General features: G+C 39.7%; 1 protein-coding gene across 3 annotated transcripts in view; it reads left to right on the top strand.

Annotated features, from left to right (window-relative positions):
* The window catches only part of Sdccag8 (SHH signaling and ciliogenesis regulator SDCCAG8), a 202421-nt gene that overhangs the window by 13393 nt on the left and 162722 nt on the right, over positions 1-26306 (top strand). For 2 of the 3 annotated variants that reach the window (XM_060364754.1, XM_060364755.1), the window contains exons 4-9: positions 2109-2222; positions 4413-4538; positions 10066-10206; positions 11557-11621; positions 11930-12118; positions 20053-20191. In XM_060364754.1, coding sequence (XP_060220737.1) covers positions 2109-2222; positions 4413-4538; positions 10066-10206; positions 11557-11621; positions 11930-12118; positions 20053-20191 — 774 coding nt within the window. Of the gene's footprint in view, positions 1-2108; positions 2223-2954; positions 3051-4412; positions 4539-10065; positions 10207-11556; positions 11622-11929; positions 12119-20052; positions 20192-26306 lie in introns of those variants that run through there. The other variant, XM_060364756.1, reaches the window with a different exon arrangement.

A 26306-nucleotide genomic window follows, 5' to 3' on the forward strand; every position in this document is an offset into this window, starting at 1 on the left:
GTCACACTTTGAAACCTGACAAAAGCATCCACATTCTAGCTTTGCTTCATTTTCCTGTGTCATTTTTTACATCTTGTACGTGTTTCAGAGTACAGTCATATAATTTTAGAAAAATACTCTTCTACCTCTGATTGTTTGACTTGAGGGAATCTTGATATTTTTGTTTCTTTCTTTCATCCATTCTTTCCCTCTTTGTTTATTTGTTTCTTTGTTTTTTTCTTAATTTTTCTGCAAAAGTGTGGGCAAGGGAACAGTTTGATAAATGTATTTTGGGTGTGTTTAAAAGTGATAGATAATGCAAATACATACTGTTTTAATAATATTTTTTAGAAGTTCATGTCTATATTTAATCACTTGTAGAAGTTACTAAATGTAATGTTAATCCTGTTTTATTTAGTGTTATAGCTAGTGAGAAACTACACATCTTTTCTTTGAATTTGTATGTTCTTTGAAGAGTTTGTTATACTTTGCATATCCACAGATAACCTTAAAGAAAAATAGAACTTCTTTCTATCTCATCAATGCTTTGGTTTTACTCTCAAGAGAACCACTGGCTTCTAACATGCCATACCAGCTACGGGAGTGTACTTAATGGTACAGTCTGAAAATGACTTCTAATTAGCATGCCTCATAGTTAGTACATGGAAATACACAGTGCAGGTCCCACTCTTTTACATGTGCTCCTACAAATGGACCTGAGCATTTGTAAAGCACCCACTCTGTGTGTGGTAAAGAACTTCTTCCTGCCTACCCTGATTCAGTAAGCACCATGTGCCAGGGCTCAGCTGTGTCTGCCAAGCTGATACACATACTTGAACATGCAGCAGCTCTAGCAACTTCCTGTAATTGATTTGAAAGCATTTCATTCACCTTGTGTTTTTCAGAGCAGTCTAGAAACCAAAGGCCAGTGGTAGTACATGCACTGAGTGATAAAATGTTTCAGTAAAATTATAAGCGATAGCTATGTGTATTGAATATATGAATGCAGTATATTTCTGTAAAGTAAGAACGAGGCCAGCCACATGTTTCTAGAGTGCAGCATGCAGGCTTTAAATTCAGTTGTTACACATACTTGAACTGTGAGGTAGCCACTGCTACTATGATGTGTTCATATTTATGTCATACTTTATAGGTGTCTAAAGAATTATAAATATATCATCTTCCTTGTGATTGCAAAAATTCCAGGATGCAGGCACAATGTCCTTTTAGCAAGTCTTTGGACCTAAGGCCTATACTATGATTTTAGCTTGGTCCAAAGTTCATTCTTTTATACCCAGCCCAGTTCTTAGTACAGAAAACACTTCAGTCAGAAATAATACTGTGCCAAAGCCATACACATCAGCTGAGAGAGAAGTAGAAATGTTCTCTTTGAAAGCCTTCCTGTCAGGCTGGATCGTTGACTCATTTCCCTTTTCCTGATTCCATGTTCCTTTAAAAACCAACAGCAGTAAAAATTTTTTTGAAGTGTCTTCTTGGGCTCCCTACTGGAGCCGTTAGGGTTTCTCCTTAGAAGATCTGTGTCCCAGAATGCATTAGTTTTGAATCGTCTCTAGACTAGGATTACAACCCAAACACACAATCCGTGGCCTAAAAAATATCCATCCAACAGCACCAACAAACAAACTGAAACTCCAAACTCTAGCTTTTCCAACGTGTCCTCTGAAGTGTGCATTTGACTTCCAAGTACCTGTCTGAAGCCTCTTCCTTGGTGAACTGATGTGCAGTTTCAGTTGGAACTCCTCTTCCATGGCAGTGTTTTGAAGAGAGCTGTCCCTTATGTCTCAGCATTCCTGAATGGGTTGTTACATTGCAAGTAGTTAAACAGGAGGCCCATTCCAAGCCAGTTATAGTACCCTGCTCTGAAAAAGAAACTCCATTTGTCATGTGCTTTTAATAACTGTTTCACTTTCTTTCAAAAATAACAGCCATATTCTTATACTTGTAGAATTTATAGAATAGAGAAACAAATATTCTGTGTACATTGTGAACTGGTACACTGTGGTCTAGTCTTTGATTATGTCGCACCAACCCTAAATTGCATGTAGAAATGGTAACCAAATACTTCTCTGCTAAATCTCAAACTGCTTAATTTGTCCTTTCTGCTTTAGCAACCATCAGAATGTGAGGACGATAGCATGCCTACTGTGCATAACCTTGTCCCCATCATTAACGACCAGTCTCAATACATTCAACATTTAGAAGCAGAAGTCAAGTTCTGCAAGGTAAGATGTGCATTAGGGCTTCAGTGTATGTCAATCGTACCTTAAATAGAAGCTCTCATTCCTTAATTTTTATGTTTATTGCAATCCACCGAAAATGACTGCCATTATGTGCTACTGTCCTTCATGCCATTTTTGATTGTTGAATTCCCCAGTCATCATTGCTATTGTTTTGTTGAATGCTATTCATTGCATACTATGTGATAGTAACAAAGATATATAGTTGTGCTGGTTAGTTTCTGTCAACTTCACACAAAAAAGAGTCCTATTAAAAAAGGGAACCCCAGTTGAGGAATTGGTCCCATCAAATTGACCTGTGAGTATATCTATGGGGCATTTTCTTATTAATGATTGCTATGGGAGGGTTCAGTCCACTGTGAGCAGTGCTATCCCTGCACAGGTAGTCCTGTGTGATATAAGAAAGCAAGCCAAGTGAATCATAAAGAGCAAGCCAGTAAGTGAGTCTTCTGTGGCTCTGCTGTAGCTCCTGTTTCCACCTTGAGTTCCTGCCCTGACTTCCTTCAGTGATGGATTGTAATCAGGACGCATAAGCTAAATAAACACTTTATTCCTCCAAGTTGCTTATGGTATTCATCACAGCAACAGAGGTCTAACTAGAACAGGTCTTTACTGGGAGGCTTAGAAGGTAAGCTGTTTTCATGGTTTGCTTTTATTATAAATATCAGGCTAAAATTTCTTCCATGGTTTTGGAATTGTCTCCTCTGCTGTCTTCAGGTTTCCCTAGAGAATCCTTGAAAGAAGTTCTGTAGGTTGAATTTCTCCACTGTTACAAGGGAGCCCGTTGTATGGAAAGGCATGGGAGGAGACAAGGTACTGTCTAATCCTCGGAGTCCCTTTCCCATTTCACTGAGCCTGTGCCCTGGAGGGAGGGTCAGGGGGCTTCAGTTGTGTGTTTATCTTTCCATCCTCCATTTAGGGTTAGTAAAGCCAGGGTCTATGGTCCTCAAAAGTGTTTTTGCCAAGTCAGGCCTTGTTAGTGAGAACACGGGCTCCTAGGAATATTTCAGAAGCACTGCCTTGTCCTTCATGGCATGAGTGGATTTTCTTCTATTTTTTTTACTTTGAGCACTTGGTAGCCAAGGAATTAAAACTCTGGGGGGGGGGGGGGGTGTTAGGTGTCCTTAGAGTTTTTAAATCTTAAACTGATCTACACTGAGCTTTGAACCATTAGTCCATCATAATTTGGATTTTCCTCCCTAAGTGGTGGCTTCTGTGGAGTTTTCTTGTAGATTTCTTTTTCAATGTTATATTTCTAAGCATGTTTTCTCCAAGTTGGGAGAAGCAGATTTCTCTGTGACTTCATTTCTTACATAGGTCTAAGAAGAATTTTGATTTTTAGATTGTTAAAACTTTTTATTAAAGACATTGGGTTGATATCTTCCAAGTTTAATTACATGCCAGACTGAAAATTGGACTTTTGAAAAAAAGTTTTTTTTTCAATTATAATATTTATTTACAGGGTTGTTTTTTTTTTTTTTTTTTTTTGTACCTAGAGCACATTATATAACAGGTTTCTGATTATAGTAGCAATAGATATTAGGTTAAGCATTTATACATCTACCTATTTGAAATTTTTGTTTTATAGAAAGTGAGGTACCACTCAGTAGTTATTTCAGATTGTGACTTCCCTAATTCCTTATATAATATGATGCTAGGCCATTGAGGTATATAAAATAAGAATGCTCAAACTTTATACCAGTCTGCTTTATCTGTAGTTTTTCTGGTTACCAGTTCATGTCCTTGCCTTTCTTTCACTCCATCTAATCTTCACACATTATTGACATTGGTATTAATTTACTTACTTTTCAGCAGTCTGCCTCATTAAAAAAAAAAAAAAAAAAAAAAAAAAAACCTTTTAGATAAGACTTTTCTCTGGGCTTTGATTCCTTGAAGAAAGAAACTGCCAGAAAAAGAACCTATTTGTGCATTTGTGATATGGGCATCAGCAGACCTTCAACTGTCCATTAAGTAACCCAAATATTAGATAATGTTGCCTAATGGTGGGTTTCCTTTCTTGCCTTAATATAATTGTTGTACATCTGGAATTTGATAGTACAGGTCTTCCATACTTTATTTGATGTTGGATTCCATACTGTTCCATAAATATATGTATTAAAACTTATAAAAAAGAGTAAAAACACTTTAACATGTTTTGATTTTGGCTTTCTATAGGATGAATTATCTGGAATGAAAAATAGAGTGCAAGTAGTTGTACTTGAGAATGAAAGGCTCCAGGAAGAACTGAAATTTCAAAGACAGGAGGAGACACTGAGGGAGCAAACATTTCTGGATGCATCTGTGAGTGATGTTTATAACCATAATCTTTTATTTTGATGTTTCTTCCTACCCTTTTTTCCAGTATTTCAACTGTGTTCAACCTTATGGCAATATTGTCTCCTACCAAGTTCATGCTCAAGAACTGTGAAGTTGAGTTACAAAGGAAAAAAAAACACAAACAAAAACCCTCATAGTTTTTTAAGTAGGTTGATGATTTCGTGTTGGGCTACATGACATTCATAGTTATTCTGAGACTCATATGGCCCATGAGTCACAGTTTGAACACATTTGCTCTATCTCTTCTTGAAGTCTGGCGAGAGTGCCTTGCTCAGATTTGCGTATAACCTCAAAAGACAGAATCAGCTGTGGTGGAGTGGATCTGCAAGTAACAGAACATGTCCCTGGAGATTCCCTCCCCACCAGGACAGAGCAGGAGCCTGCCTCCCCCCCCCCAGGTTCTTCTCTGAGCATACTTTCATGCCTTTTCCATATGGAAAGAGCACAGGGAAGCACAGCATGTGTTTATAGGAAGAGCTGTGCTAAATCTAGAAAAGGCTCAGACCCCTACCCAGATGTCGCCTCTCTCTAATGTCCCCTTGAGCTCTAAGATCTTAGTTGGATAAGCAGCACTGTGTGGTAGGAAGAGCACTGGCCCGTGGGTCTGAGAATCAGGGCCCGTTTTGTGTCTGTTTTACTTTCTCGTGGTATTTACTAAGCAGTCAATCAGCCTCACCTGGCTTAACCTCCTTGGTAGTTAGTTCCTTTATTGGTGATTTGGGAAGCTTTACCCTCATCAGGGTCTACAGTGGGACTTCCTGGTTCCATTACCCGAGGGCCCCCAAGATTTTTCTAGTCTGATTAGATAGTAGGAATAACGAGCTTCAAGTTGTCTCATGAGCCTAATATCAGTGGCCCGAACTTTGAAGAATGGATCAAATGGTCACAAAGTACTTAGAATTATGTTTAAATTGTGCTTAAATACCTGACCTAGCATTTCCTTTCGGACCCTCGAGGCATGTGTGTGAGAATGTGCCGTTGAGAAGCATCTGATGTGTGTCTTTGAACTTATCACTGGTCTGATGATTAGTGTTCAGTTTGTTTTTCTTGCTTGCGTTTACATTTGTGACAAGTTACTTACCTCTTGATATATAATTACTTTGAAGCTTTACATAATTGCTAATAATGGTGGTTAAAAATTTCATCTTAGTGCTTGTAATTTTAATGTCAAATTGAAAAGGTATCATCATATAAAAAGTCCTTGGAAATAAGCTCATTTAAAAAATAAAGTCTGTGCTTTTCTTATAAATATATAATCATCCAGCAGTGAGTCAGTTATTCTCAGTCTTCAATATTTATACAGTGGCAAAGAAGTGGGAGAAGAGGAAGTGAGAGAGGAAGACAAGCAGACAAGTGAGTAAGAGGCCAGGAGAAGTGAGTAGTGTGAGGGGAAGGAAGTGATGGTTACAGCACATCTGCATGCAGTCTGAGCAAAGAGTATTTGCCAGAAGAAAACTACAGTCATAATTGTAGAATAGTCAAGGTTCCAAAGAGGTTTTGTTGCCGATCTCACTCATTCACATGAAGTGAAAAGTGATGCGAGGCCTGAAATGATTGTTGTAGGTATATCAGCTGGCTCTGTTAGTCTTCTGTGGCATCCAGTGTTGCAGAACGGTTGTCCCTGCTTTTTACTTGTGTAGGTAAACAGGTCTTTCACTGATGCATACTTCATGCTGTGTTGAAATTAATATGAATGCTTTTGGTTAATCTGAACTTAGATTTCTCACTGTCCCAATGTTCTCTTTCATACATAACTGGAACAATTATGTAGTAATAGCTACCATTTGTTGTGACAGCATGGGCTTGTATCAGGCACTGTATCAAGTCTGTTATTTATTTCACAATAGCCATACAAGGTGGGTGTTCTTATTTATATTTTTCAGAAAAGAAAGTTAAAATAGGTAGTAGTCAAGTAACCTTGGTAACTGGTACATTGTCACAGAGCTATAAAATAGTAAAGCAAGGACTGGACCCCAGACTGCCGACTCCTTGAACCCATTTACCTAACCTCATATGATGCTGCCTGTGTGTGAAATTGTTAAGAGATGCTCACATTGAACTAAACCATATTGCTGAGCAGTTGAGAAGGAAGGGTATTTTCTGTTTCTCAGTTTTATCTCTGCAGTTGCAGGCTAACCAACAAGACTTTGAACTTTTGGCCTAGTTGATGGCCTAAATGTTATAGAAGAATGGTGATGGTATTTTTAAAACTAAAATTATTCGAAGTATATGTCATTCATCTTTTAAAATAATTTTGTAATTCTCATGAAATTCCCTCCCAGGAGAGCTTTCTCTGTAGTTAAAAGTATAATAATATTAAAATGTGTTACTTATTAGAGATTTTGGCACTTATTCAAAGATTTAGGATAGGATTTTTTAAGTAGAATGTTTCTGAGTCATTTTCATTATTAGTGTTTCTGACAGTAATAAGAGATTTTCAGTGATTTTGAGGATTTAAAAAATATTTAGCCAGTTTCTCTAGAGGAAATTAGTACCTCAATCTCCATTGACTTCAGAAGCAGCTGAAAATGACCAGATCTTGTGAGAGTAGGTTGCAAACTTGTTGGACTGGGACCCCTCTCAATTCTCTAGCTTCCTCTTCTCACCACCCTCTATTCTACCTCTGTGAACAGTGATGGCAAACTTTCTATAAACATTCCTGAAGGTGCTGAGTTCTCCCCCACTGAGTTTTCTTGGGAGGCTACCTCTTTCTGGAAGACACACTAGGACCAAAACTTTTCCAGAAAACTAATTTGAATTTTTGATTGCTCTCAGCATCCCTCCTCTATTCTGGGTTAATCCTAAGATAAGAGTATTGCCATGTCTTTTGAGAACAGCTGAGCTTTTCTTGGCTCAGAGACCTATGATCCTAGAAAACTCAATTGTTACCGAAGCCACCCAAAGGTAGTGGCTTTTAAGTTGCTGTCTAGCGAATTGGAGAAACGAAATACACAGATCACGGAGGGTCAGTTTTAGAGAAAATTTTATTATAGGTTTATAGGTAGGTGAGATGGAAGGAGAGAGAGTGGAAGAGAGAGGGGAGATTGATTAGGGAGAGAGAAAGGGAGGGAGCAAAGGGAAGGAGGGAAGCTAACAGGAGGGAAAGAGAGAGAGAGAGAGAGAGGGAGAGAGAGAGGAGAGAGAGAACATAGAAAACATAAAGCTTCTATGTAGCAAGAGGAGTCCTAAGATAAGGTACTATCAAACAATCCAGTTTCTGGTCTGGAGCCTTTTAAAGAAGTTACTGCAGCAACTGGAGTAAGGTATGAGGAGGGGGCTGAGATGGTCAGTCTAGTTGACCTAACTTCGGTTCTCCATGTGCACCTGTAGCCCAGAACTTACCTTCTACACTCCTAATGTCTGCTTTTGTGTATGTCTTCCCTCCTTGAATCTAAGCTTGGTCAGTTTTATTTTTATGTTCCAACTTACTAGCACAGTTTTAGTTTTTTTGGTTTTTTTTTTTAGCATGATAGGAGGTTTATACATGTCTGAACACAGTAGGTGCTTTACACATGCTTGCATTAAACTGAGGGTGCAAGAGAACGCGGAGTAGCTAATCAGGAACTGTTCTAGAACATAGCTGAGCACATTACAGGGCTGCATGGCACTGCCATATACATTTCAGTGTTTGCAGTCCTCCACTTCTTTATGAATGTTGCTTCCTAATATAAGTATTGTAGTAGTCTTTCCTGCATACAGACATTTTCCAGACCTTTAAGTTGCTTGTCTCCTTGAGTGTTGAAAGCAGTGATTATAAGTTGATGATAGGTTCATAGATGTTGACCAACTATGAGCCAGTATTTAGTAGTATTTTAAACAAAGAACCATAGCCTGCCTTACCTTTATTTCTGTGGTGATGTGGATTTCTACTCCCAAATATAGTCGCTGGTTCTGTGTGCTTGTGACACATTTCAGCTTTTATTCTGACCCCCAACACTCCGTTTTGAGTTTCACATGTGTGGTCCGTGTCACCTCTGATTACTGCTACATGGGCTCTCTCTCTCTCTTTTTTCCCCCTCTTCTGATGCTGAAGATGGTGCTCAGGGCCTTCCTTGTCCTAGGCAAGGACTCTGTGACTGAGCTACATACCTGCTTATGCTACCATTTTTACCAAAGAAAAATAAAATATATTTTTGGAAAGGCGGGATACATAATTGTTTAGGACATTATAGAGAAAAATACTTGTTTTTTCTCTATTTATAAGACTTCCAATACACAGTGTTGGGGTTTCTTTTTCTTCCACAATTAGGCATCCAATAGTTCAATTTTATTCTGATTCTAGCACCCATAATAGGTATCAGGCCCACACGCTTGGTCCAGTAAGTTGACTCATTTTAGATTCTAGCTATAAGTAATGGATCTTCGTGTGGCCCAGAATTCTGACTTGTCTACAATTTGGGGGTTCCCCAGCTTCTTTCTTCACACTTGCCAGTTGTTATGCAGCTCATAACAATTGGTGAGATACTTTACCTGTTCTTGCTGGTGTATCTTAAAGGATTTTATAAGAAACCCAGCTGATCAATAAGATGGAAAGATATGGAGTGTGAGATCCAGGATGTTCCTAAGTACAAGACTTTGTTTCCATGGAGCTGAAGTGTGGCACCCTCTTGCCACAAGCATGTGCTCACCAACCCAGAAATTGTCCAAACCCCTGTCATTTGGGATTTCAAGGAGGCTCCTTACATATATATGGGTGATTAAATAATTTACTAGTGACCAAACAAACCATTAGCCAGTGGCAAGTCAGTCTTCAGTCCTTCTTTCATTCCCAGAGAACAGGGAGGCTGAGTTCTAGTCTTCTAACAAGGTTTCTGGTAAACCCCGCAGCCCTTCCTGAAGCCATGGAGGACTTTAAGCCATCTTATTTAAATAAAAGGTCTCATCACTCATGTTTATGTAGGCCTTAGGTACTCTTGTATCAGGAGCTGTGAACTGATACCAACTATTTTATAAAAATATGGTCTTATTACTCAAAAAGTGACCAGAGTCTTGAAAGCATTATCAGGAAACCAGAACAGAGAACATCTATGTATTGCTTGTTAGATAAAAAGAATGACTAATGTAGCCATATTGCTAGAGTGCAAATCCTTACACTTTATCCTTGTGACTCTTAGAAAGTCACATGAAGTACATAAAACATGTCTAACATGTTTTCAACTATGATTATTGGGCTCTATGGAATATGGAAAATGAAAGACTGAGAGTGAGCTATCAGTTTCTAGAGGGTCTGTTTTCTGAGGAATATGTTGAATACACAGGCATCCCAGCTTTTCTGAATATTTGGATTATTCCCTGCACATGTGGACACTTGACCCTGGGATACACATTGTCCAGAAAAGCCCTAGTACATGAGCATTCAAGTTACAGTTAACTTGAGTTACAGCTTCATGGGCATATTTTCCTCATGGGTGGGAATTGTGATTCCATTTTTAGTCAGCATTTTTAGTTAATGTTGAATGCCAGCGGCATCTAACAGTGCATTTTGTTTTAGGGAATCATGCAGAATTCTTGGATTAAGACAGGAGAAGATTCTAGGGTGGGCGAAGCTGCAAGGAGACCATTTTCTCACGGGGATGCTGAAACTGGCAAAACTGCATCCACTGGTGATGCTGAAAAATGGAGGCTAGAGCTGGTAAGTGTGCATCTCTTACCATGTCCTTTCGTTCTCTTTAAGTTTATACCTGGAAGGAGAGTTGTTGGATCAGACAGTCATTCTTCACCTTTCCCCTTTGGTCCGTAGAGCTAGTCATTTCCGCCGCTCTTCAGTTCACCAGTGCTTTCTTCTGCCTGTTCACATCCACTCTTGGGCCCTCCAATGGATTTGTCATGTCAGTTATTGATTTTTTTCTGTTCTAGAGTTATTCTTTGTACCTTTTTTAACTTTCCCTGTTTTCTCTAGTTCTTTGTCTGTGCTTCCCCTTGCTCTTTGGGTACATTCAAGGCAGTTGTTTATAACCTTTTAATTTAAATCTGATGTCTGGTTTCTCAATGTTTTTTCCAATTTATCGTGTTCATGACCCTACATTTTTATCTCCTTTATTTCCCACACAGTTATATATTTGATGTGCATTCCTTGTCACCCATTTTCCCTGATAGCGCATTCAGCCTGCTCATTTTAAGGTTGTGCATGGTCTCTGCCTCATAGCAGTTTTGATACCATATGTACCAGCTCAACAGGCTCTTAACATTCCCACTGCACAACTTAGTATACATTCATTAAAGTACTCAAGAGTTTACAGCCCAGTGATTTACCTCTAAAAGAGCAATCATGAAATTAACTTCTAGAACAAGATTTTTTTTAACTGTTCTTGTATGCCATAGTCTTTTTCTCTGTTCCCTGCCATTTACTGTCTCTTCATTTCATAGCTAATCTCCATCCTGATTTTCATGAACATTTGGCCAGAATGTATTATTATTAAATATTCTACTTGAATCTTGGCAATTAAAAAAATGTTATATAGATGGAATCTAACAATGGCATTTATTCTTTTATCTAGCCCCCTCCCTTTCTTCTCTCTATCTCCATTTCTCCCATCCCCTTTTTCTTTTAAATTTAGTTTAGCTTTTAGAGACAGGGTCTCTTAATGCCCTGGGTGGCCCTGCACTCACCATGGTACCAAATCTGTCTTGAACTCAATCCTCCTGTCTCTGCTTTTTGTGTGCTGGGAGTGCATGTGTGTCCCAACAATTCATCTTCCTTTCCCACATTGCATTTCTAGATCTACCTGTGTTACTGCATGTAGCAGAAGTGTGTCTATTTTCATGGAGGGGCCACTGGATAACTGTACCCCAATGACTTATCTGGTGTTGATGGATATTCGAGTTGCTTCTAGCTTGGTGTTAGTGTGAGCTAGCATAAATGTCCCTGTAGCCTTGTTTTTTCCTGTGGGTAGGAGAAAAAACTTGAGTTAATATTTGGAATTTAAAATTTTTTATAAAAACAAGACACGGCAAAAATGTGCTTTCCTGCTCTGTTCCACAGGAGAGACTGAAGCTCACATATGAGGCGAAGAGTGAACTTCTGGAATCTCAGTTGATGCTCCTGAGGTAAAGTGAAGTTATCCATTTCCAGATACAACCAAAGGGTAGGGTTCTTAAGATAGACTTTAATGCTTGATGAACTGCAAGTGTTATCAAAATTAGAATTACTTGATAGTACTTCATATGTTGTACAAAACACTAAAGCAGTCACTGCTGTGCTTCAAGGTTATGGTAAGAATTAATGAGATACCATGTGTAAAGTGTCTCCTCTGGTCAGCACTGAAAATGGCGATAACAGTTCTCTCCGGGGCTTCATTTGAAAGTCCTATAATTTTCCCTGGTCTTGGCCTAGAGTTTTTTTCACTTTCTTTTAGGAAAGAGTTGGTTGAATATCAGAAAACCTGTGAGGATCTTAAGGAAAGCTTGAAGCATAAAGAATCTCTGCTTGCTGCTAATGCGTCCAGCCGTGTAGGTGGCCTTTGTTTGAAATGTGCTCAACATGAAGCTGTTCTTTCCCAGACTCACAGCAACGTGCACATCCAGACCATTGAGACACTAACCAAGTAAGTATGTATCAGGCATCGTGTCCGGAGCCTTTGCCAGGGAAGGGTATTATGTCTCTAAGGGCATTGTGTCCTTTCATCTCTTGCTAAGTCACATGCAGTCAAGTTAAACTCCAAATAAACCAGACTTTAGATCGTTCCTTCACTGTAGCATCTGTGGAGATGGCTCAGGTCTGGTCTGCCAGCTGCAGATAACTCTGTTACTGAACAAATCATTTTATTTCTTAGTTCATATCTCACTGGAAGTAAGAACACTGAAATAGATAATCTTCACTCAATTCAATGACCATAGCCTTAACACCATCCTTCAAAAGACTGAGTGATGCAAACTCCCTCGATTGCACCATATCTTAGCTTTACAGTGTGATTTAGGCAGAATGGGCTATCAGCACATCTTCTTCATGTACCTATTGCAAAGAATATTGTGATTTAATGGGAGGGGATGCAGCTGTCAGAGCATCAGCAGCTGTTCTTCCCGAGGCTGAAATACCACTGTCCTCTTTGTGCCTCCTCTGTGTGAAACTCCTCCAGGGGAAGTGCTTTTTTTCTGTAGAGTTTCATTCCATAGAAATTGAAAATTGCTGGTTATTATAGAATCCAGTGCTGGTCTGCAGTCTGTGCTTTCCTATGCTCATTACCCTTGTCCCTTCTCTGTCTTCTCTGCTCAATCCAAAAGCCCAAACAGCATCCATTTCAGAGTTATTCTCTCACTAAATCCCACCCACTTGGTCCTTAGTTGACTTCATGCTTGCCTCTGTAGGTTTAGAACTGGTCATGTACACTTGAAAGCAGCACTGATGTTTTGTGTGTTGCTTCAGCTCTGGGTCCCATCGGAGTACCCGGCCTTGGGTGGGCATTCAGCGTTCATGCTTCTTTTTATGTGCTGAGGTAGGTGTTGGTTGTTTACCAGTCAGAATTGGTGTGCAAACATGGAATGACGTGATCATTAAAGGCAGACAGGTACTTCTTTGTGTCTTGACCTACAGACTCATTGCTTTATTGCTCTGAATGGTGTTTCTTGGTTTTTTTTGTTGTTGTTGTTTTGTTTTTTTTCTGTTTGGGGGAAATATGCACCTTCCTGGGATTTTTACCAAGGCAGCTTAATTTTATGAACAGGAGTACTGGGTTTGAAGCAAACTGCCTTGGATACATATTCTGGTTCTTCTACTGTCTTGCTGTGTAATTTCACTAAAGTTGTTTAACCTCTCTGGGCCTCTGTTTTCTTAGTTTTAAAACAATATTAGGTGTTTGAACAGTAGTTGAGATGATAGCTATCCAGTGCTTTGTAAGTATTCAGCACTCTCCTGCTGAGCTATATGTGGGCACTGAATACCAAAGCCGCCATACTTCACAGGGTAGAAGAAGGTTCGCGATTCTGGTGACTGACTTCCACAGGTGGTGAATGTGCTCATTGCGCTGACAACATTTGTTTGCCAGCAGGGATGACATATCTGAGATTGGCAGTGATGATCTTGATTTTGTTACATACATCATTAATTGTTATTAAACCTTTTGCATATATTTGATAAAACAAACATAAATAGGTAATATTTTATGCCCAAAGAGTGTATGTTTGTTATTTGATAAAGCAATTGAGAAAGCACAGCCTCCATTAGTCTAAAATGCATTTTGTGAGGCAGGAATTATGCTCATTTGTAGTTTGGAGAGCAGTGGCTCAGAGAAATTTAATTTTTCTTTCAATTTGAAAAAAAAAAAGCATAGAACTGTACTTTTCCAAATTGAATTATGTATAAAGAGCCAAATGTAATTCAGGCTATAAAAGTATTAGAAGTAAACTGAAATCCTTGGACTTGTACCTTAAGCATGGCATGCAAAAGTAAAAGTCATAAACAGCAAAATATCTATCTGTCTGTCTGTCTGTCTATCTATCTATCTATATTCCCTTGATCCATTAAAAAAAATTAACACATAGTCCCTGCGCATGGCAGCCCACACCTGTACAACAGCACTCAGGCCAGAACAGGACTTCTAAGCCTAAACTGCACAGTAAGGCCCTGTTTCACAGACCATAAGGTTGGATTATGTAGCTCAGTAGTATGATACTGATCCAAGGCCCACGGTTTAATTCCCAGCACTGTAAAATAATTTCAATTGTTATTTCTAATATCAGAGATCAGACCTCTACTCTTGCCTGATGCGTCTAAAACAAAAAGGGGGAACTGTAGAGAACTGCGGAATGCTATGCCTTAAAGATGGAGCTGGTTTCCGCCTTCCACCTTCCCGATGGTGAGTGCTCTCTGTCAGGAACAACTCCACATTTGGCTAAGGCCGAGGATCTGGCTTGCTTCCATGTATGTGGACCTATCTGCATTGCCCACGTGGCATGCTGGGGTTGGCTACCCAGAGGCTATTTAAGCTGTGGGCTGGCTTTCCCCGGGGTCCGAGGATTGTTCAATGTTCCTGAATAAACTGCATTGGAAAAAAAAAAAAAATAATTTCAATTGATTTATTTATTTAAAACAAAATATTGAAAATTTTGGTAAAAGACTGGGCAAATATTTGCTCTGGGTAACTAATAGAGAATATGTAAGAAGTTTTGAACTAAAACACACAAACTGTCCAGTTGCACTGTGAGGAAAGGGCTAGTAAGAGAGGGAGCTGTCAGTATATTAGGAGATATTTACTTCACTTATATTTAAGGAAATTCAAACTAAGAAAAACCTAATCCATTGACCGTGAAGATCACTGATGGATGATTTTGGTGAGGCCAAGATTAAGTAAACCCTTTTCATGCCCTGCTGGTAGGGCATAGCTGTGCTATGAAATTAGCACAGCTATTTTGCAGGGTGATGCAGCACTATCTATTAATATTTAATTTATGTATTATAGTTTCCTACGAAGAAGAGCTCATATGTGCGCACAGTAGAGCGTGCATAAAGAATGTTTTTGCAGCATTATTTGTAATGGTGTCAAAGCTGAGCGTCCTTGAGAGGGAATAACTGAACTGTGTTATGTGTCAGCTGTGCTGATTTATGGAAGGATCTGCTTGCTGCCAACTTGATGATCTAAGTTCAGTCTCTGGGAGCCCACATAGTGGAAGGAGTGAACAAACTCCTGTAGGGTGTCCTCTGACCGCCACAGGCACATGCAACACACACACAGAGGTGAAATAAATAAATGCAAATGTACCCACACACAGTTCACACAAGCTTGCATGTACACACACATAAAGGATAGAGGACCCATGTGAGCTAAGATGAGACTAACTCCAAAGTAAATAAAACTACCAAAGGTAACATCAACACAAAACCATTAGATTTTCTAGGTCAAATACAATATTAGATATTTTCTCTAGGTTCGTATATGTACACAGAAAAAGATTTGAAAGAATACACACCAGATATTTAACGGTCATTAACACTGGCTAAGTAGAAAGGGGCCATTAGAATTCAAGGTTTGTTTCAGTCTTTAATCCTATTGGTAACTAATTTTATATGGAGATATTATGAAAAATAAAAATTGAAATATTTTATATTAAGTATATTTCAAAGGCAGTTTTAAATAGTTATTCTATTAAATCAACCAACAAATAAAATCAGAGCTTTCAAGGTTGTGAAAAATATGTCAGACAGAGGTTACAATGTTTATATTGATTGACTGTCTGGCTTTCACTTAGAAATTAGATTCTTGTCAGTTACGAGTTTTGTCTTTGTTATCTTAAATTTTATTTCGGCCTCTGAAAGGAAAGGCCAGCCTACTTAGTTCATGCTTCTGCTTTGTCAGCAAGTGTGGCTTCATGTTCTGCTTTAGTAACAGAATAGGGTGAAAGGTTCCTGCTTTTCTTATTTTTATGGATTGGGGGGCAGGGTTGCATGGCTTTCTTTATCTAATCTGGTATTTAGACCTTTCCAACTTATTAATGCACAGTGCTGCCTGCTGAGCATGACGCTGAATTTGAAAAGTATCCAGCATGTCTTGGATTTAGATTTCTAGTTTTGTGTATTTAAAGTCAGTACATGCTACATGGTTTTAATGTTGAATATGAAAATTGCACCTTAAATATAATAAATCCAAAGGGCTTGCCTGGGCCTTTTTGAAACATAGCCTTGTGAAACTGGTTGTCAGCTTACTCATTGCACCCTCCAGCAAGTATTTGGATGTGTGATTTGGAAGTGATGGGTGTGATAGACAAGAAGTGGATGAGGCGTAACATGGGAACCAGACCACCCACATATTTGTGGTGTTTTATCTTGGGTATGTGGGAACTTGGAGTGAGTAACTTAGAGTTGTTGCTATTGGTTGTGTTTTTAAGTTGATTTGAATTCTTCTGAATTGCCTTCCACTCAGGCTGCTTGGTGCTATAAGTAGGGCAAAGTAACATTAGCTTCCTTTATTTTTTCTTAATGACCAAATTGTAATGGTTATCAAGGTGCTAGTTCAAAATTCTTCAGAGAAATCCTGTTTGTTTGTTTTTTTTTTTTTTTTTGTTGTTGTTGTTGTTTTTGAGAAATGATTCCCATAGTGCTGTCCTGGGATTTTGGTCCATTTTGTGATCATTGGCAGGCTTCTGTCCAAATGGCTTTGAAAACTGTACCAGGGAGCTTTCCAGTGAGGAACAAAGAAGTGTTTCACCAGCCTTTCAGACTCTCCTTTAAAAACAGTAGTAATAATGCTTATTAAAATGGTGCTTAGTGTAAATGTTTAAAATTGACAGTGACTTATAGCATTATTTCCCACTTTGTATTTAAAGATAAAGTTGATATATATCTCTTAAAGTAACCCTCTCCTTTGTTTATTTACATGCACGTGTGTGTGTTCGGGGTGGTCTTCTCCTGAATTTCCCCTGCTGTGACTGTTGCATTAAGTTTCTGATATAGCACATAGTACACTCATGAGGCTGGCACAGGCCTTTCCAGCACAGGACTGCCATGTGCATTCTGTATGGTATCTTCAGTCCTAACTGTTCTCACACAGTGGCGGTGGAGTAGTATAAGCTGAATATCGTGGGCCTGGCTCAGCTTCCTCAGGAAGCTCCCTGGGCAAGTCCCTGGAGTCATCCCTGTGCTGTTTTGCAGTGTTTGCTGAACTTTGCCTTGGATGATGCTGCCCCACTGTGTCCCACCGTGCACAGGCCTAGCACTAGGTTTGCCCTCTGGACACATCTTCAGGGGCAGGATGCAACGTCCCAGGAGTCCACCCGACTACCTGCCATGGTAGCTCACATTTTTGAAGAACAGTTGTCAGAAGGAAGAGGAACGTGTGGAGTGAAAATGGGAGACCAGCTAAGGAAGTGACAGGCAGATGAAAGAGGGAGATAGAAGGAAGCAAGGCTCCCCACTGACAGGCCTGGGCTGCCACCCGGAGCCCTTCGTTTCCTGAACAGAGTTGAAACCCGGCCAAAGGCGAGGTGCAGTGGCTAAGCACAGGGTCCTAAGCTGCCAGAATGGCTCTCCATAACCTCTGTGGGCCATGGAAGGGAGGTGGAGTATGTCAGTCCAGCCTGTGCAGGTGTTCAGTTAATCATTTTGCCATGTCCTCAAAGGTGATTTTAATGAAACATCCGTGTTTGGGGCTCATCCTTAATGATTTTCTGTGGCTTAATAGTTGATGGATTTGCCTTCTAAAACATCTTGAACTTGAAGAACTAAGTTTTACTCTGCTCTTCTAAATAATAGCTTGACCATTACATCTTACAGCATAATGACTGAGAGGGAACTTTCTTTTGGTGTCACTTCTGAAGTCTTCCTATTGTAGATGCCCTTATCCATACACTTAAGCTTTTTATTTTTATTTTTTTTAATGTGGGAAACTGGGAGATTCAAAAGCAGACTAAGCTAAAGGTTTTTAATTTTAAGTTTTTATTTTTTCACTTGTTTATTGTGTGTGCATGTGTTTGTGCGCACACACACATATGCATGGCACACATGTGAAGGCCAGAGAACATCTCTCAGGCATTGTCTCACTCTTTCCACCAGAAGGTTCTGGGGATCAGATCATTTTGTCGGTCTCAACAGCAAGGGCTTTCTCCACAGTGAGCCATCTTGCAGGCCCCATACATGTGTTCTCTTTGTCATTTATTTTAAGAATCTACTATGTGAAAAATACTCTTGATAGAGGATGTCCTGAAAAATAAACTAAGTGGATTAAAGATGTCTCCCATGAGAAGCAGATCTGTTGGAGCTTGGCCTTGTGGTGCCTATTAACTTGTTTTACACACACTGAGCTGTTTGACATTCTCTTCAGAGCTGAGAACCTTGACTTGGTGATACTGTAGTATAAGGGCAGATGGAGGATGTCATTGAGTTATAACATTTACAGTTCAGAAACTCTCAGGGACTTTAGGGAGTGGCCACATGATTGATCTGTGCTCCTGAAAGGATGGTTTTCGTCTAGAATCAGGTCCTTTTGAATTGTATATCCTGTGAAGCTAGTTGCCCTTTTATGCTATTTAGACTTTTTTGGAAACTCAAATAAGTGCAAATTCTATTTTGCTTGCATTCAATTTATTTTTTCCTTGAGAATAATTAAATATGCATTTGAGTTTTTTACTTTTCTGCATAATTATGCTTCTTAGTATTCAATCAGAACAATTTACTGTTTTTATTTCATTTAGAATAAAAATTAAGTAATTTTCATCAATTTAAAACAAATCAGGAGACTCATCATAATTCCATTCTAAACAGCTCTTTCATGCTTGCTTTTTTGAAATCTTGGTTGATTCTTCTCTGACGGTTTAGAATCTGGTAGTGCAAACCAAACTATAAGCTTTTATTTCAGCGGATTTGGTGCTGCCTTGGGAAGCAGGTCACGACAATGTACGCTGGGGCATGAGTGCAGTCCAGCATGCTTTTTGTTTTGCTTTGTATGTGTAGAAAATTTCCCATGTCATCTTCTTCTGTGGCCCCCTGGGGATGTAAAACTTTATATTTTATTCTGCATATATGTATGCCAGCTTGTCTGCATGCACACAGGTGGCCGTGGCAGCCAGGAAGGAGGCACTGGGTCCTGAGGAACAGAATTTAGGGCTGGTTGGAGCCACTTTGCTGTGGATGCTGAACCCAGGTCCTCAGGAAGAGCATATTCTCCTCCCTGAGCTGTCTCTCCAACACCCTCTACTGGAGATTTGTATACTAAGTTCCAAAATATCCTGAGAATTTGATATGGAATTTATTTAATCCATGAAATGGTATCCTTACTATTTTATACTCCACAAAATTAATATTCTGCTTCCTGCTATCCCCAATAAACAGTTAAGCTTAGTGGACATCTGATACTTGTTTAGGAGTGAGTGAAGCTTGCCCAGGATCAAAACCAGTGGCCATGGTTTTGTTAAATTTGAGCGTCATATGTGTGGCTTGATGGGATTCCATAATATTACCGCTGAAATAAAAAGAACAAGAGAAGAAACTACAGGTTTTGTTCATAATAAGCTGAGAGAATTTAATTGGGAAAGAGGGAAGAAAATGAGGCAGATGAGAAAGATGTGCAAGGAAGAGTTTATGCTAGTTTAAGCAAGCAATAGGCATCACGGCACAGCCTTTGAACTCATTCCTGCTAAGGAGGGAGACCATGGTTTTTCTTAAATACCGTAGGTCTTTCCCGCTCAGTTCCTCATTGAAAAAGCTGCCTTAATGCTCCGCATTCTCTTCTGAACCTACCTGCTTTCCCAGCCACCCGCCCCCCTTGTTTTCCTAAGTAACTCAATCCTGTTGAGGCTTTGCTCTGTGCTCCCACCTGTGCCAGCCCTTTCCACAGAAGGGGGCAGTCCTGCCACAACACCCCAGTCCTTCTGCCCCTCTGCCTGCCACTCGCCTAGGGAGGACAGAGGGTCATTCTCTGGGTTGTGCTTACTGCATGCTGAGCAGGCCCACCACAGCAGGTTTCGAATATCACGATGCTTTCTTTCCTTCCGACTTCTGAGCACACGATCCCATGGTCACTTCTCATTCGGGGTGTTCTTTTTGTGCCGGCAGAGAAAGGGATGACTTAATGTCTGCGCTAGTTTCTGTGCGGAGCAGCTTGGCGGAAGTGCAGCAGAGAGAGGCAAGTGCCTATAAGCAGGTGAAGCATGCCGTGCAGATGACCGAGGAAGCCAACTTTGAAAAGACCAAGGCAAGTCTAATGGGCGGAAATGGATATAATACACAGCCACTGCTTTTCCTGTGTATATTTGCTGGATTAGTTTCATAACTAAACTAATTTCAAACAAAGCAGATGCCAGTCTGCTAATGTTGACTTCTCGAAGTTAAACAACTTCCTATTTGGCGAATTCTTACTCCTCTGCAAATATTTCTGTTCTGTTAGTATTCACAGGCTGTAGAACAGTATGGGGGCATGCTCTGGGAGATCTGTGTGCTTAACCTTCTTGATTACAGATAGTTTTCAGCACTATAAAAATCTCAACACGGACTCACTTGTCTATGTTCCTGTATGACCAGAGGCAAATGTTTTCCTTCTGTACATAGGAACTTTAGGAAATCTAAATATGGTGCTGTTACTCACACATGTGTGTCCAGTCAGATACTCAGATGTGAATTTGGATCCATTGTGAGCTAAATCAGACATACCTGAAATACCACGACTACTGCTGCTACTGCTACTACTATTAATAATAATAAAAAAAATAATAAAATAATAGTCCCCACTAAGTGATCAGTGTTCTAGACACTGAACAATCGGAGATTATCATTGATTAATTGCTGTGTCTGAGGACCACGCTTTAATCAATGAAGGCTTTCTGTATTTTCCTTTGATGTGATGTTAGCCAAACTTCAAGTGTTTAATAGGCTGAGGAGCCGTAAATGACCATGGTGGGTAGAGCACGCATAGAGCTGTCATGGTCACTGCAGGCCGCACGAGACGGCATGTGTCTAACCCATGTGCACATTGAACAGTCCTAATTGGAAGTACACCCTAAACTGGAAGCGTTTGAGCACTAATACAATGCTCAAGAAGTTTTAAAATTTTGTACTATTTTATATTTCTGGTTTTGGCATAGGTGTTTATCTAGTAAGTTATACACATATACTGCAACATATAAAGATGTCAAATTTTGAAAGGCATTTTGAATAAGGAGTATTCAGTATGTAGTTCCATCGGTGTTTTATTAAAATATTAGAGCCAATCAATTCTGTCTTCAGGGCCTTCCCAGATACGGCCTACCCACTTCCCTCTCCAGTTCTTCTGTAATATTCCCAGACTGGCTGACCCTCCCTCAGTACTAATTTCACATTCAAACAGACCCACTTGTAATTCAACTCTCTCACATGTTCTCCTTTTCCTCCAATCTCACCTGTCTCCTGATAGCATGGATTTCTCACTCTTCAGTTGGGGACCCTCCTGTCATTTCCTTTGGCCCTGGTGACTCTGATAGAGGAGTTTAAGTTTACTCTACTCTCCACTTCTAGGCCTTTGTTTTGGCCCTTGCTTTTGGGTGCCATCTCTCTTGGTAGTTTCTCTAACCTTACTCAGTGGAAACTGAGACTAGAAGATGTTCCTGGACACTGAGGACTTTCAACATCTGACCCTTCCTTCACTCTGCTTTTCTCCAGTCATTGCTCCTAAAGGTCTCGAGATCCCTTTAATATAGGCAAAACCAGCCATGCTGGTCTCTGAAACTCCTACTTCTTTTCCCTCTGTAACTCTCTAAAGCTAGTTTTTAACTGAAATTAGTCTTTAACCAAAACCTTTCCTCCTCTTCCCTCGACTTCCATCTCAGCTTGTTCTGTGCCTTCCCCGCCTACACTTCAGCCTTTTCTCTCTCTGGTTCTCATTTTCCTTGTTTCCAGGCTGGACTCTTTCTTCTCCTTTAACCATGAAAACAGGGCTCGTTATATCCACCATCCATCCAGTTTGTTTCTCACTAAAAAAATACCTCTGTCCATTACCGTGTCCTGACTAGAAAACAGGATGCATTCCTCTCTTCCACCCCTGGCTTTCAACCAGCTATTATGTGCGAGTCTCAATTTCTACAGGTTTTTGTTGTTGTTCATGAAACTCACCACCACTTTCTCACCTGGCCGAGAACTGTGCCTCCCTGCAGCTTCATCGGAATGTGCTATTATGAAGGGCTCTAGTGCCTGATCTGGTTTAGATATGAAATGTCCCTGTTATGCTCATGTATTTCAACACTTGACCCCTAGCTGGCGGCATTGTTTGAGGAAGCTGTGGAACTCTGGGGACAAGAGGCGTGGCTGGTGGGGTTTTATAGGCAGACTCCGCGTGTTTTGGTCAAGCCCCCGTTCTGGCTCAAACATCTCTCCAGATATAAAGAGCCTCTGTGGAATGTTTCTGCTGCCAGGAGCTCTGCGCAGCCTTCCTTTGCAGGAACAAGCTGAGGAGGAATTGTAAGAGCCAGAGAGGTTGAGCACACCAAGAGCACATGGCCTACAATCAACTAAGCAGGCCCCACAGGGACTCACAGACTGAAGTGACAATCTTGATGCCTGCTTGGGTCTGCACTAGGCCCTCTGCAAATATGTTAGGGCTTTTTAGCTTGGAGGACTCATAACAGTGGGAGTGGGGAGTGGGTTGTCTTTTGCCTGCTCTTGGGACCCTTTTCCTCACTCAGCCTCATATGAGGGTTTGTGTCTAGTCTTATTGTAACTTATTATGCTGTTTTTGGTTGATAACCCTGTTAAGCCTGCTATTTTCTGAAGGGAAATAGAAGGGAAGTGGATCTGAGAGAGAGGAGAGATGAGGGGTAGGACTGGGAGGAGTAGAGGCAGTTGAAGGTCAAGATGTATCTTATGAGAGAAGAAAAATAAAAGAATGATCAAGGCATTGCAGCTGTGATCTGGCATTTTCACTGAGTTGATAGGAATGAAAACAAAGACTGGCTGATATGTGGTTGACATGATGTGTTGGAAGTCTAGGAGATTTTACCTAAAGTTATGATAAAACGTGAATTTTGTTTTTTGGGAGCAATTATTAAATGAGGCTTTTAAATCTGAAGGAGTGTTTTTTTTCTTAGTTCCTTGGTTTTTGTTGCCATCTAGTGGGCATTGTTTGTATTGCATGCAAGGTAGAAGCCATTGCTTTATTGCACTATTTACATTTGTAGTGACTGAAAATAGCTGACATGCAAGCATTGTTTATTTTGTTACTGTCCTTTTTGAGAGATTATGTATTTATATGGTTACTGTGTAGATCTGCATCTGTGCCTATGTATATATCATACACACACAGAGGTGCTCACCATTGAAACTCCTTTCCTTATGAATTGGGGTGGGGTTAATGTTTTCTCCAGTTCAACAGCAGTGCTTAAGCCAAGTTGGTCTTCTTTATAACATGCCTGTTCTTTGTCTAAGTTAATATTGGGCACAGGAAGCACAAAGGGACATTAGTTTGTTTCAGAAGTCAGAATTTCAGAGTACCATTTCAATCTGGAGGCTTTTAGCTATGAGTCCAGGTACAAATTAGCCGTTAACAGTCAACAACCCACAGTAGAATTTGGTTATCTGTTGAGAAATCTGAGTAACAGGCTGCCTTCTATTCTAAGCTCTGTTTTCTATGGTTTTGATATTGTATGTTTACTCTTTAATTATAAGTACTTTGAAAATAAAGCCCAGGTCCTTGGCAAAAAAAAAAAAATGCCTGTCATGTTTATAAGAAAACAAATATCTGATATGAGAGGACCACAATGTCGTTTTCAGGTAATGGTGTGGAACTACAATCCACCAAAGTTAGACTGTTGTTCCGCATTCTAGATCCATGACTTAAGCAAGTTATTTCATGTTTGAAAGCCCTGTTTTTATTTTTTCACCTGAGCGATGAGAAACACGATTGTGGTTGTATTGGTTTGTGATATGTAAACATGTTTTTGTTAAAATTTCAAGCTGGGGATTTTAGTTTGCCCACACCTGTTAAGTGTCTCGTGCAAGCGTGGTCATTGCCAGGTGGAATTAGTTAAATTCTGAGGACTTTGAGGCTTATAAATAGGACAGCCCAGAGGAAGAAGGTGAGGCTGCTTGGAGGAGGATTGCTTGCTGCTGGTTCATCCATTTGCCGGATAACTGGATTTCTGGATTTCCAGACGACTGATGCTGGTATTGCTCCTGACAGACTCCTAGGACCATACCCAGCAGGAATTAGCAGAGAGAACTTCGACCCCTTTCTGTGCTAACCTTTCCCTTCTACCAGGTGTTGGGTTGGAAGGGAGGTAGAAGCATTTAATAACCCTAAATAAAGTGGGTTTGCTAAAAAAATCAATGTCAACAAACCACTTACAATTTCCTGATAGGGTTATAAAGTGACCATGCTAGATGCTTAGAAAGCTTTTAATGTATAGCAAGTATTCAGTGAAGGATTTAACTTGAAAGTGTAAGTTATTAAAACTGGAGATAATTTTTAAAGAGGAAAAAAAAAGAGAATGATCTGGGAATAAATAAATTGGTTAATAAAATTCCAAGAAACAGATAGCAAAGGTTAACAGGCTTCCTGCTGCCTTGCTTTGTTTTAGGAGAGAAATGGCTGAGTGACATGTGGGGGCACAGCTGTAGGGAAATGCAGTGAGCATATATGATGAAAGAACACTCTGGGAAAGATTTCTTTAAAAATGGCAGCATCATAGGTTAAATAAATGTTTTTTTTTTTTAACATTTCTCTTTTTTTCTGTGTCTTGGATTGTGATAGACTCTAAAAAGCAGGAATAAGAAACTTGGAGTGGAAAAAAATATCAGAAAAGCACTGAGGCTTGGGCTCCACTCAAAAGTAAAGCCCGTTGTAGCACATACACATTGTCTGAAAAAAAAATCTGTCAAAGCATTTTGGATAAAGACAGAACACACATAGGACAGTGAGCCCAGAAGATCATAAGAAAGCTCAGTCTCCGAATGGGCTCCCTAATAAGGGAAATGAAATCAGTGGCTGACTAGGTCACAGAGGAAGACAGTGTAGCCAGTCCAGATGAGACCTGATAGGCTAGGGTCAGATTTAAAGGGGAGGAGGACCTTTAGGTGGACTAGGGAAGGGGCATGGGAGGAGTTGAGGGAGGGAAGGATGGTAGGATTGGGAGGGATTGAGGATGGGGTTACATCTGTGATACAAAGTGAATAAATTGTAATAAAATGTTTCGTTAAAAAAAGAAAGGTGATGAATTTCTGTTACCTAGTTGACAGACGTTTTTGTGGTGATGCAACAGTAAGCAAGCCTACCATTGCATCAACGTGTGGTATGTGTAGTTATAATACACAATCCTCAGTGATAAAAAGCAACTGTGTTATTGGCTTACTTACTTGCTCTATTGTTTATAATTTCATAGCACATCCTTTCTACACATACACACATCACTGTGAAACAGTTATACCAGTAGCAGCCTCATTCACCTGGTAGTGTCTCTTGATTGCTTCAGAGGCAGCCACATCACCTATAACATATATGCTTATATAAGTGTGAAATTATATAATGATGCATTTCTCAGAACATGATCAGTAATTGATGCATGACTACAAATAGTCTCAATGTGGACTTATTGATAAGTTTGTGGTAAAGAAGTATTTATAAATTAAAAGCAGTACCATGTCTTATTCATAAGAAGCTTAAATGTATTGATTATTTTTATTTAATGGGCTTTGATTCAGAAAAAGAAATGCATAAGTTGTAACTTTTATGTTCAATAACAGTAAACAATAAATGTTTATAATATCTTAATTTATTATTCACAAGTCTTTTGCGGGAATTTCCAGGAAACTATCCATAACAGTTGGGAAGGGGATTAGAGATGTCATAAAATGTTTTCTCTGGTTTAAAACTTTAGTTGGCAGATGTCAGTTTTGTTATGGGAAAGACTTAGCTCCTTTAGGATGGTAATGTTCTTTAGATTAGATTAATGTTCTAATTAATGTTAATTAGAATTAGAAATACTAAGTGTCCAGTAAGTTATGTTTTGAAATAAACATTAATGCAGACAGCATGAAATGACTGCAAAGGAAGAAACTTGATTTGAATCTACTGACATGGGAAAGCATTTCTCAAATCTTCAAGGCTGGGAGCCATTTCCACCACCCCAGATCCCCCAGGAAAAATGGGTGCAGGCCCCACTTGGACATGATCATCTTAGTGTATCTAGCCTTTGAGAATTTAGTTTCCTGGTGATAACTGATATCAGTTCTAGAAAATGAATAAATGGGAGCCCTTGAATTACAAGGAACAGTATCTGGCAGATAGTCTGTTAGCAACCCCTTAGCCTTGGGGGAGGTCCAGTGTAAGACAGTTTAGATTTAGGGAT

This window comes from Meriones unguiculatus, chromosome 11, assembly GCF_030254825.1.
Source record: "Meriones unguiculatus strain TT.TT164.6M chromosome 11, Bangor_MerUng_6.1, whole genome shotgun sequence".
Taxonomy (NCBI): Eukaryota; Metazoa; Chordata; class Mammalia; order Rodentia; family Muridae; genus Meriones; species Meriones unguiculatus.